Source organism: Cupressus sempervirens, chromosome 3 (assembly GCF_028749045.1).
Source record: "Cupressus sempervirens isolate cs-2001-9-10 chromosome 3, ASM2874904v1, whole genome shotgun sequence".
Taxonomy (NCBI): domain Eukaryota; kingdom Viridiplantae; phylum Streptophyta; class Pinopsida; order Cupressales; family Cupressaceae; genus Cupressus; species Cupressus sempervirens.
The window spans coordinates 308,074,628-308,088,362 of NC_143120.1; the positions used below are offsets into that span (position 1 = coordinate 308,074,628).

Consider the following 13,735-nt stretch of genomic DNA (forward strand, 5'->3'; position numbering starts at 1 on the left):
AAAGAGATGACACAAAGTCCAAAAAGAACTGATGTGTCCCCACAATCACTTTTTGGCTCATGAGTGTGTTGAATGGTTTTCTGTTGTGTTAGTTTGCTCCTACCAAGTGAAATGTGGGGGGCCACAATGTGGGTTTGCCCAAGGCTCACCATGTCTCCTCAAGGAGTACATTGACTCTCGATACACCATCCACAATGGTATTTGTAACTTTGTGTCCCATGATTTCTATTTCCACAATAGTGGGAGTCCTCCCTATTCACACTATGAATAGTGTTGGTTCTGACATTGGTTATTCCTACGAGGCTTTTTTACTTTTCTCCATGGCTAGTGGCATTTTCTTGTCCCTGAAATTGCTATCCTTAGTTGAGGTAGTGTATCCAATAAATCGACCACCCATATTAGAATGGTAGCTTGAAACATCCATTTTATTATATTGTTTTTGAATGCCATGCGTACTCGAGTGCTTGTTGTTTCCTTCGCACATTTTTGTTCTTCCTCCAATTCTTTATGCGCCTCCTTTGGTCTTTCTTTTTTAATTTTGGGGTCTAGGTCCAATACCTTTCCCTTGGGATAGTAAACATCCTGATTATTCTCCAATCCACACCATCGTCATAACTTGTCCTCACCACTTTGCTGATTTTGGTATTCATGCGCAGAGTGTCCACACTCGTTGTATTTTCTACATTGCATCATTGGGCGGCCCTTTGCATCATATTGGATGCATCTTCATAGCGTGTTGTTATCATTGTTGTTGCCTCCACATCTATTATTCTGATAGTCTCTTGGGGAGGCATCAGAGTTCATCTTTCTTAGAGTAGTGGGTGGTGTAGCTTGTTATGTGGTTAAAAGTACTTGCACACTTCTTACCTTTAAGCTGTACGGGCACTCTCTAAGAGCGTATCCTGCAACCTGACAGATATCACATAATGAATTTTTTAGACAGTTCTTTGTATGCCTTCCTTTTGGCATTCTGTACACCACAGCTCTTTTCCTTCTTTGATTTCTTTTTCTCCTTTCATCTCCATCATTTGCATCATGTCTTTACAAAGTGCTTGAATTGTCCTTGATTCTCCTTCACTTTCTTCATCACTGCTGATATCACTTGGCTTCTTTTTATTCCTTGTGGCTTTATATTCACTCTCGATGTCCATGGCTTGATTAAAAGCATTCTTATAAGCGGATTGAGGTACCACCTTCATGTTGAGTTTTATAAGATTGTTTTCTGCAAATGTAATGTAATAACATTGTCATTATATTGGTGTGTTCCAATTGCAGATTCGAATGTTATATAAATATTTGTAGAAGAGACATGTCTCTTAGATAATTTATAAATTAATTATTAATCAAACAATATTAATATTAAACATATATATATATTTTTATATATATATATATATATATATATATTAGTTCTTTTCTTGATTTATGATTAACCAATGACCATAGAGGGATTATCTCTAGGTCAATTCAATCTAACAGAAGCTACAACCTTAACACACCCTCTTATCTAGGGAGTATTGTTAGAATGCATTATGCTCTCAAGCATAATTAAACATATAGAGAGCTACCATTTCAATATGATATTCTTGGCATGACATATTTAAGGATACCAACATATATCCATCAACTTAGATGTTATCTCACCATATTATCCAAAGTATGATTCAACTAGAAATATCAATCACTTATATTCTCTTGGTGCACTGACATCGTGTTTATAATGCCTACCAAAAGAATATGTTATACCCTAAAAGGATATGAGTTATCTGATCTCCAGCACACTCTGAGACAACAACTGGATGTAATCAATCAGATAACAAGCATGATCTTAGGAACATCAGCTTATGTAGTCTCCATTATGACAAGTATCATGACCTCTGGCACATCCCGTGACAACAACTTAATGTAGTCTATCATGATAGATTTGTTATCATGATATCCGACACTCCGAGACAACTTAATGTAGTCAACCATGATAACAGGTCAAGAATACAAGAACAACAAATATAGTATTATGATCTCTAGCACATTCCAAGACAACAACTTAATGTAGTCTATCATGATACGTTTGTTATCATGATCTCCGGCACTTCAGGCAAGCAACTTAATGTATTTGATGATGATAACAAATCAAGTTAAGATCGTCACCTTACAATAGCGACCTCACAAATACATAAATAAAAGATCGTCACCTTATAATAGCGATCTCACAAATACATCAATGAAAGATCGTCACCTTTCATGGATTATACATATCCAAAATAGTAACTACCATGAACCAAGTCAGAGGGTGGAACAAGGGCTTTCTATAATATCCCCTCTAACAATAAAGTTTAATATTAAATTATAGCAATTATAATATAAATAAATATTAATAATAAAGAAATAACTAACTATAATTCAATCAATTACTATTAAATAATTAAATAATAATCAAGTAAATGGTAGTCAAATAATTAAATTAAATATAAAAAAAAAATACAATTGATTAATATTTATTAAAAGCCATTCCTATGATCTCATATAACAAATAATATTGAGTTAAACAGTATTTATAATTAAACAAATGAGAAGTTGGTTAGTAGGGTCACGACTCCCATACCCATTGCTCAACATATATATTAATAGGCTGAAAATAATAATAAATGAAACATAACCAAATAAAGTGATGCCTTCTTTGCCAACTTGGCACAAGGAAATCAATAAATATCACGAGAAAAAGAAAGGTAAGAGGACATGTTTTTTGAGAGAATAAAAAGTATAAGAGAGATTAAAAGGGAGCGGCAATAAATAATTCATAATATTTTAAATAAGAGCAACAAATAGATACATAGGAAAAGTAAAAAGAAGTAAGAGAAACTTCTTGCAAGGCATAAAAGCTAACCAAGCAAATAAGAAAGATATAATGTAGCAAAAAGAGATATATTAAGGAATAATAATATAAAGAATTATATGATATAAATGAAGATTAGTAAAAGGTAAACTTGCTACTATTTCAACAACATAATACTAGAGATTTAGATGAGATTATTATTATATAAAGAGACAGAGGAAAAATTGAATTGATAATTAATTTAATTTTAATAAGAGAAGATAATAGTGGGAAGCATGTGAAATAATGTGAATTAAGGGACATTTTATAAGAGAAATTTAAAAAATTAAAAAAGAACAAGTGAAAGGATAGAAAGAAAGAATTGATACATTTGAGGAATAGATTTTGTATATTTCAATGAGGAAATATCAAAATCATTTACATGAATAATCCACAATAATTTGAGAATAAGAATTCAATAAAAAGTGGACCTCAAGTGGGGGCATTACACTTTTACCTCAACTTCTCTCACACAAAGAAGAATGTTTACAAGGAATTTCTCTTCAAACTTTTCTTTCGTAGATAAGTAAATTATTAACAAGGAAGTGCACCTCGAAATTCTCCCTCTAAACAAAGATCCTAGGAAGCCGGATCCTCTAGCTACTCCCTTAAACGCTCTCTTCATCCAAGGATGCATATGATAAACTGTCGGACTCCCTCTGAATCTAATATCAATCTTCTGACTTTCTAGTAATAAGTCGTTACTTCCTCATTATGTCCACAGGGGTAGACCCATCAAAATCATGCAATCACAAAGAATAAGAATTCAATAAAAAAGTGCACCTCAAGTGGGGGCATTACACTTTGACCTCAACTTCTCTGTCACAGTGAAGAATGTATTACAAGAAATTTCACTTCAAACTTTTCTTTCGTAGAGAAGTAAATCATTAACAAGGAATTGCACCTTGAAATTCTCCCTCTAAATAAAGATCCTAGGAAGCCAAATCCTCTAGCTACTCCCTTAAAGGCTCTCTTCATCCAAGGATGCATGTGATAAACTGTCGAATTCCCTCTGAATCTAATATCAATCTTCTAACTTTCTAGTAATAAGTTGTTACTTCCTCATGATGTCCACAAGGGTAGACCCATCAAAATCATGCAGTCACACATGTATTTTTAGACTCCCTCTTAACGTAGAAGGATACTCATAATCTCAATCATCAAAGATATCTGCTTCAAAAGCCTCACTTTATCCAGGCTGACCATCAAATGACTAATCAATTCTAGATCACAATTTCTTTGGAGCAACTGTTTTATAAGATTGAGTTTTGCACAATATGCCTAATGTACCATTCTTCTTTTCCTGCAAGATCATCTTCAAATGAAAAAGAAAAGATCAAGGAAAATAACTCATATAGTACATATAGAAATACAAATAAGAAAGAGATTATAAAGAGTAGATAAATGTAATACTTAAGAATAATAAATACTTAAATGTACATCAACATCCTTGATAATAATTTCTCCAATAAAGGTCCATATGCATTAAATCAGAAAATGCCTTCAAAAGCAATGAAACATTGGTTAAGGTAATTATTCACCCCCTACAATGTAAAATCCCACCTACTTCATTTTTATAGAGTTTTCACTCTTTTAGGGATAGATCATTGAAAGAAGTTAATGTTTTCTTCATAAGTCTTTATCCCTTCTAGTAAAACATGAGCCAAAGATTCACAAGGAAGAAGTTAATGTTTTCTTCATAAGTCTTTATCCCTTCTAGTAAAACATGGGACAAAGATTCATGTGCGTTATGGCTAGGGATTTCCATTTACTGGTCCTTCTTTTATGTCCTCCTTTAGATTCTAAGCTCAGTAGATGTCATCATGACACTTCTTAACGTCTATGTTAGCAACACCAATAAGGCTCTCATAATGGTTGTGTTGGGTGTTACATCACTCCATACTAAGGAATAACATTATTTTGCATATCATTTTTCAAATGTCACTTGGATTAGTGCTAGAATTAGGAATACAAAAAAATTGGCAAGAGAAAATTTCGATGCAATGAATTCGACCAATGCTTCTTCCACCAATTTCCATTGCATTTGAGATGTGTGTAGACAAAGTGTGAGTAGAACTCTTTCAAATTTTCAACAGAGAGTGCAGTACTATGTCACCATTTTCGTATGAAATCAGGGCAGTTGCTATATTTAATTATACACCTGTCATTATAAAAAAACTTTATTTTCTTCCTGTTAGTTGCCCACAACACCAACTCCAGATCTCAGCTTGATCAAGGCTCATCAAAATTAGACTTTCATTCACTTACACCAGTTCCATGTGGTTACTTTCCTGTGAGTTGATCTTACTGCAAATTCATTCATGATGTCACAATCTGCTGCTACGACAATTATTTTTCAAGGTCCCAACAAACTCACAACTTCTCATGTTTCACAAACTATCTTGGAGGACTTAATTGATTCACTTCTTTAGAAAATATTGCTCACTCAACAAATCCTTACTTTCGGATAATAAGAACACACATTCCTTCAAGAATATCGTTGTGAATCAATATAAGTCTCCATCTTGACTTCACCATTTCCAATAAGGCTCCCAGGCTTCAGGCTAATATAGAAATGCCACTATAGATTCCTTCTAATGTTAAGCAAGAAAACTATTGATCCTATCTCTCTTATTGCTCATACTTGTATTTGCTGCCTTCTTATTTTCATCCCCACATTGAAATGGTTGATCACAGCATGCATTTATCTTATTCCATATTGATTATACTCATGCTTGAATCACTTTCTATTAATTTATCTATTGGTCGGTTTCCGGATCAAGTCTCTGGCAGTTCCAGATTATTAAGCAACATTATCTTCTATCTTTCATACCCTATCCAATGGTGTTCCAGCTAGTATGGTGTTAGGAATCGACTGACTTATTCCTTTTCTTACGCTACTTATTCCTCCTGTCATTTGATGAATACTTTCTTTTGCACAGAGATCATGTCGTTAAGCATTCACACTATCCCTTGAGAAACTATATTTGTCCTGTTGTTGGCTCTTCAAATAAAGTCTTTGATTCCTCCTCTCGTTGGTAGTTTTCTAGCCAATAATATATAATACTTTCCATACCCTATATGTACCTGTGAACCTCTTCCATCCTTCCCTTGGTACTTTTCATGATCACTCTCTAGTAGGCACTGATGACATTAAATTTCCGTTATGGAATTCTATCCACTGGATCTGTTTATATATTTCTTAATGTCCTTCCCAGATTTCCTGAATCACTAATAAATTTAAACAAGTATCAAGCCCGACTGACCCCAGAAAGGGGACATTACACAGATTGCCTCCCCTGAGTTGAAGACACAGAGGAACATTAATTTGCATGTTATCTAAAGTTAATTTATTAAATTACATGATTTTTTTCTTGTATTTATTTATTTTCTGACAAGTCTGTGATACAAATCAGGAATTTGGGCTGCCAAGATTTTGCCAGGTCCAATGTTAGAGCTATGCAATGCATTTGCCTCCTTTATAGCCTGTACTTTTATCGATAACCTACTATATCAAGGAGTTTTTTGAAAAATATTCTAAGAAATTATATTATTGTTCTGAGACGAAATGTTCTCACTTTGTCTGAAAAGTTGTAAGATTGCAAGACAAACTAAAAAATGATACCTTATTTGGCAGAAAAGAAAAATCTTGATTGGAAACATAGAAATGTGAATTCTAGCTTTGGATGTTCTCAGGGAGGAGAATACAGCAAAGAGGAACCGATAATATTCATTTTATGTGCAAACAGGTGTGGCATCCAAAACTATAAATAATCATCACATTGGAAGACCCTATTCTGGTAAGGAAAACAAACAAACAGCAAAACCTAAAAATTGATATTTTATCAAAAGAGAGCACAACTTCTTTTCTTGACAAGACAGTGATACAAAGAAAAACTACCATTACCTTTTTCTGGATTTTTCTGTCAGATGTGTCAACATCAACATAATAACCAGCTTCATGAATCTGATCACGGACCTGCAAAAATTATAAATGCCAATAAGAGGAAAATCAAATAATATAGTTATATTTGGGCTTGTCATCAATGCATAAAACTTGCAAACTCTCCAAATCATATGCAATAAATTTCAAATACTAGACCATAGTCATAAGTGGACAGGAGCATTCTCTGCTGTAGAGAACACTAAGAAGTTGCTGCAAATACTTCTGAAACTTTTTGCATACAAAAAAAAATCCCAAAGTATAATATCAGCATAGAATGTATTCCAATTGTAATTATGATTACATAAAAGAAAATCATTATTGGTCATGTGCTCAAGAATCAAAAGTTGTTGCTAATCTCTACAAGCCAAAATCCTACTCCATTTGTCACCTGAACATGAAATTAAAAACAAATACAATTTAAAAGTAAAAAATGTGTTACCAAGTACCACTAAGATAGCTCTGGTCCTGGTAAAGTACAGTTCAAGTACAGACAAGGTACTGCCTGCAACCCCACGTCCTTGTCAAGGACCCACAGAAAACCTGAGTGCCCAGGCAAAGTTTTTGAAAGATGAAAACCTCAGTTTCACTCTGTCATTTTAGGTAGGCCATTTCCTTTATCCATCTAGTCTCAGCTGTATGATTTTATATCACAATATGCCAGGAATCAAGCAATTAAATATCATCTCAGTCGCATTCGTGAGCCATACCCATGAACAAAGGGTTACTAAACTTTATATCAGCATTAATGAGATTGATTTCAGTTGATTTTCATTATGCAAATGTAGCAGCTGTTTGTATATGTTTTGTGAAATCATTTTTTCTGTATTGTTAACGATTTGGCATTTTGCCAAATGTTTGAAAATGTTGACGTTGATTTGGCAGTTTGCCAAATGTTCGAAAATGTTGGCATTTTGCTGAGTGATATACGTATCTATATATGTACCTAAAAATGCTGTACCATCATACCAAGTTCCAAATCCTTTACCCGCACCAGTACCTTAATCAGCAACCTAGGCTAAGAACAAAATATTATCAAGACATATTTAAAACTGCCTATTTTCCATCAAAACAAGTTTGGAAATGCACATGATTATTCAGTAATTAAAACCACTGAACACTTGCACTAACTTTCACAATTTCTCAATCTCACTACAGAGATTCTGGTAATATCATGTTTATTATAGTTTAAAAGTAAAACCATATCAGTATTCCATAGATAAATGAATACTGCCATGAAAATCTGATTTACAAAGTACAAAAGATACTAGAATGATTAAAAACATATCTAAAACTTCTGATACAAAGTACATGCATTATTCCTCTTTACTGATTGGATAAATCTGTATATACACCTCTTGACAACAGAGGAACCAGCAACTTGTGAAAGGAAACAAGTGGCAACTATCCTCAACTCTAGTGCATCTTTGCCACACAATGTCCACCATCCAATGTGGTTGTTATGTACATGCAAAACTGTTTATAGGAACATTTAAGCATCCTATAAAGCACGCAATATGTGTATGCATCTCTATGTTTAGCGTACAGGGTAAAATATATTAATGCATATCACAGTTACAGGAATAAGGCAGAAATGCAATGTTTCAGGAACCAGGCAAATTCTTTATTAATGTTTCCATGCTTCAGTACATCATATGCCAATACAAGATAGATCATGGATGGTTAATATTGAATGACTTCTCCTTGGAGGGAGAGTTACATATATAGATTCCGAAGGGGTGCGACCAAACTGTCGCATCATAACAGAACACCCTTTGGGTACTAACTAACATCTTAACTAAGCTTGATTGCATAACACTTTTGCCGACAACATCATCCCCCCCAAAAGAAATTTGTCTCCGGACGACATACAAAAATGGAGACGCAACTACTATGTACAAGACATCAAAACTAGAAGGAAGGAGGGTGCGTCCCTGGAGGTGTAGATGCTTGGCCTTGCAATTGTGCTTGAACTCTCGCACCTGCTTAGTCCTCATCTTCAAATCTGCCTCAGCCTGCATCTGAATCTCGAGTGCCGCATTCATCATATCAGCAATACTCCCAAAATCTGTCTCTTTTGCTGCACATTCCTTCTCTAGCAAACTCTTCTCTTTCTTTACTGCCTCAAGCTAAGCTAGAAATGTTGTTCTTTCGCATTCTTTCTCCTGCTTAACTGCCTCAAGATGAGCTAGGACTGTTGTTCTCTCAAATTCTTTCTCCTTCTTAGCTGCCTCTAGTTGAGCGATTTGTGTTGCCCGCTCCAACCCCTAGGCTAACTGTTGTGTAGCCAAGTTCCCTTCTGCCACAACCAATCAGGTAGTCATCTCCTCTCGAGCCCTCTCTGCTGCTACTTGATCTGCCTTACTACGTCGCAAAGCGCAGTAGGTGTCTTTGTACACCTGCACTATCTCGCAAGTAAGGGATTCCACTCGGCTTTCCACTATTGGCTCTCCGACAATCCAATCTTTTCTCATCTCAGAAGTCTTAGTGTCAGGCCATTCTTATGCCTCGAAACATGCAATAAATGCAACAGGACAACCAACTCTCATAAATGACAGAACATGCTCCAACTCCCAGACTACCACCTAGCGACCTTGAGTCACTACATCTGCTAGCTATGTCGCACCGTCCTCTCCCAAAACCATAGACGATTCTAATGTTGTCTACCCATGTGTACCCATAGCCATGTCTACTGCCTCTAACATCCTTTAGGTACTATCCACTGGTGGTGGTCACTCATCTGCAAGGGTGGAGTGGCTCTCTCCTGCCAGAAGAACTGGAAGAGAGACAAGAGGCTCCCTACCCTCTACCTTGGGTATCTCCCTCATAGGTGAGAGGACACTAGATGCTCATGCCATTGGGGTTTTGTTGAAACCCCTTCTCAGATAAGTACGCAAGTCCTATGTTGTATGTGCTCGATCAATATCCTCTCTAGCTGGGTTGGCCAACAATGCAACATCCACTATGACAACAGATCGGATCCAATCACCTCTAACTGAACCACCTCTTGGCTATTGTGGTGCTCCTCCTCAAGCACCTCCATCACCTCTTCTGACAAAGCCCTAGCTGGCGAGATGTGAGACTATGCCCCTAGTACATGAATGGGCGTAGCTATAGTTGTTGGTTCACGAATCATTGTGGACGTTTTTTCCACTACAACTACATTTGGAATCATGTCCATGGGTTGTGCCTAATCCATCTAAAACCAAAAATGTGTACACTCCCAATGGTCAAATGTGTTATCGTAGAGATAAGGGGTCGCGGTGATGAGCTTAACCTCCTCCTCCATCTGTATGTTGTCAACCTCATCTGTGTCACTGTCACTATCAAACGAGGTATCCTGACGGCCACTGTCAATGTTCCCACGCTTGGATCCTGAATCCACCTCTTGCCCGCGTCATTTCCCTCCCATGGGCTTTTGCCCACCAGGTGTGTCTAAATGGCACAACTGCAAAATAGGAGGTTCCCTTGGAGCTAAAAGTCTCGGCTTAATCTCAATCCCATCAAATAGAATCAAAGGTGTTGTGGCATCAAAAACCAAGCCAATAGCATAGTACAACATATAGAATGTTTTATGCTCCAATGTCATGAATTCATACATATGCTCTACAAGCAATGTCACCCAGTCGTATACCCTTCCTATCATAATTCCATTCATTAATGCCACCTACGGCAATGAAATGTTTCAAGCACAACTTGACCCCATAAGTCTGCTCTTTACCAAGTCCATAATGCAACACCACGGTCCTTCCCTAATACCTTAATTTTTCAATCTTCTTCCTTCGGAAGTCCATGTCATGGCTTGTTTCTCCGTGTTAGAGAGGTCTCTACATAACAAGGTTACCAATCGCTCCTTTGCCTCTTGTGCCAGTTTCTTCACCTTTAGGTCAATCTTCCTGCCTCTTTCCACATACTCGAGTATGCTGAAGATTGGCATTTTAATTGCCCATTCCACCTACACTCTCCTTATGTTGGCCTTCACTAGATCATCGTCTGAAGTTTCCTGCCACCACTTACAGCACTCCAACCCATTCAATCCTTCAAATTGCATGTTCCAAGGTGTTATATAGGATGTTGCAGGCTTGGGTGATTTTGGTCATGCCGTCTTTTTCCCTCTGCCTAGCTTGCCTACAACTTTTACTCCTAAGGGTAGGACCTGCGTATTCTTTGACATGGTGTTGCTCGAACTTGGCCCACTGGCTTGCGTCTGTAGTTTTGCCCTCCAAGGTCATTTGTCCATAATTGTTTCTTGATTTGTCCTTAGCACCTTTGAGAGAAGCGGTTAAGGCTTGCTTTTTGTTTGCAAGGCTTGTACTTTTGTGCTCTACCTATCATTGGTACTAGTCTCGTTCGATTTTCCTTAAAGCTTTGTTGTACCTGTGCTTATTCCATACGCTTCAATGGTGTCTCTCCACAATGCCGCACTCTCTTTTGATGGTAGTATGGTATCCCAATTAATGCCTATGTTACTTCAGGTTGCCTCAAGTACTTTGCACACTTTTCCTGATCGTGCGAGATTGTTGTAGTGTTGTGCTATATGTTGCCTTGTGAATGTCTTGTTGAACCACAACACAATACTAATCTCCAACGTCGTACAGTACTTATGCCTTAGACTTTTTTTTCCTTGTGTTCTACAACCATGCATTAATGTGTGTCCCAACGGCTTGCTACACTTGGTCGTACGGTGCCAGATAACCTCAATTTTTCTTTTACTATTGCCTACGGTTGCTATCGTCGTCTGTATGATATCCCTATTATTGTGTGTTTGCTATCTTAATTCCACTATGACTGTACGATGCTCATGTGCCTTCCTTGCGTCTGTACGATGGCTATGGTGTTTGAATATGAACATACATTGTACACTGCTTATGTCCTTTGCTACATGTCGTACACTATACAGTATGTATGCTCACCATGCTCAATCTCATTAGCATTCTCAAACTTTCGTACGATACCTTGAAGTGTTGCTTCTTGGCACATCGAGTTCCCTTCCCTAGAATACCATATGGATTATAGATGCAGTCGTACAATGTTATGTGCTTCAGTAACCTTTCACAATTAACTCCATACTATATTGTCTTGGAGCCTTGCACAATTATCATGGAATGATGCACGTCATTATAAAACCCATAAGTGATACCATATGACTTATATACTGAGTGTCCTTAAGTTCATGTATTGCAACCCTACCATACGGTATGTCAATATAACATCACTGCCGTATGGTAGTGGTGTGAATCTTTGCTTTCTTTTTTCCTTTGACCGTACAGTAGGTCCTACAATAGCCTTACTTTCCCTCAGTCGTACAATGGGTCGTACAAAATGTCGTATGGACTAATACTTGTATGTGGCCATATGAACCCACTTATTCTTTTACATTTTGAATTGTAATTTATATGTATATAAAATTAAACAAAAAAAATATTAGGTATTTATTAAGTCTAAATTATCCGACCTTAGCAAGTTCTCCAGTCACTCATAGATTACCTTTAGTTTTGAACCGGTATTTATTAAGTCTAAATTATCCTACCTTAGCAAGTTCTCCAGTCACTCATAGATTACCTTTAGTTTTGAACGATTCATGGCATCAAGGACTTCTCGACCGTCGAGTGTCCAGAGCTTGATTGATCCATTAGTTCCAACCTCCTAAATTTTATATGGTCTAAACCACTGCGCTTTGAATTTGCCCGATTTGATCTCATTCCGTCCATTAAGCTTCAAAACTAGTTGGTCGGTTTTGAACCTCATGCATCAAAGATGCTTATCACGCAAACACTTTTGCCATTGTTGTGCCACGTCGGAGGCCCACTGCATCATTGACCTTTTCTCGTCCAACTTTTTCAAGGCAAAAAGTCAATCCCTTAGACTCTCAATGTCACCAAGTTTGTTATCTACAGCTATCCTCAAGCTAGGAACAATGACTTCTGCAAGTACCATTGCTTCTTGTTTGTACATAAGCTGGAAAGGCGTTTGCCTCGTGATCATGTTGTAGGAGGTACAGTAGGCCCACAATACTGAGGGACATTTCTCCTCCCAGTCTTCACCTTTTACCCCACAGGACTTATAGATAACTCCCACCAAACTTTTATTAGTTGCTCCGCCTGGCTGTTTGCCCAAGGATAATATGGCCTCAACAACGTATGGAAAATTTTGAACTCAGTGGTTAGGAACTTAATGACATGATTGACAAAAATGACCACCCCTGTCACTTGTCAATTGAATTGGAATACCATACCTAATTATAATTTGTTTGTAAATGAATTTTGCAGTGCTCAGTGCTGAGTTATCTAGCAATGCACATGCTTCAACCCATTTTGTTAAATATTTCGTGGTCACCACAATATACCGACATCGCCGAGCACGACTAGCCTTTAGAGGTGCGACAAAGTCCAACCCCCATCTTTCAAATAGCTCCTACATGCGAAGGGTTGGGCAGCATAAAGTCTCTTTTAAGAGGTTTTCCTAATTGGCAATTATTGCATCCGATGACCCATTCTCTCATATCATTGCACAATGTTGGCCACTATAAGCCTACTAATAGTACCTTTCTCATTGTCGTATCAGACCCCATGTCTCTGTGTTGGTCCTTCATGGGCTTCCCTATGCACATTTGGTACGTCCCCTTCCATCATACATCACCTAAGCACTTGGTCTAGACCTATTTTATATAATAGTCATTTATTAGTTGGAAAGTCCCATCTCTTGAGAACTTCCTTCATTCCCTGGAGGCATGTCCCGAAGAACTTGGTATGTAGATTGATACTCCCATTTACTTCTATACCACTTAGGAAGTAGGAAAATATGAAATAGATGTGTGTCTGGTGTTGGGTAAAACTGAGGTTCAATTGGATGGCCTTTATATGGATATAGTCGAATCAAAAATTTCCCTTAAAATGTCAATCTGGGAATCGTAGACTTGC

At 37.1% G+C, this 13,735-nt stretch overlaps 1 protein-coding gene across 7 annotated transcripts in view; it reads right to left on the reverse strand.

The window, feature by feature from the left end:
• The window catches only part of LOC149566209 (threonine--tRNA ligase, mitochondrial 1-like), a 166,780-nt gene that overhangs the window by 18,419 nt on the left and 134,626 nt on the right, over positions 1-13,735 (reverse strand). For all 7 annotated transcript variants that reach the window (XM_089819627.1, XM_089819629.1, XM_089819625.1 and 4 more), the window contains one exon: positions 6,780-6,851. In XM_089819627.1, the coding sequence (XP_089675753.1) occupies positions 6,780-6,851 (72 nt within the window). The remainder of the gene's footprint in view (positions 1-6,779; positions 6,852-13,735) is intronic.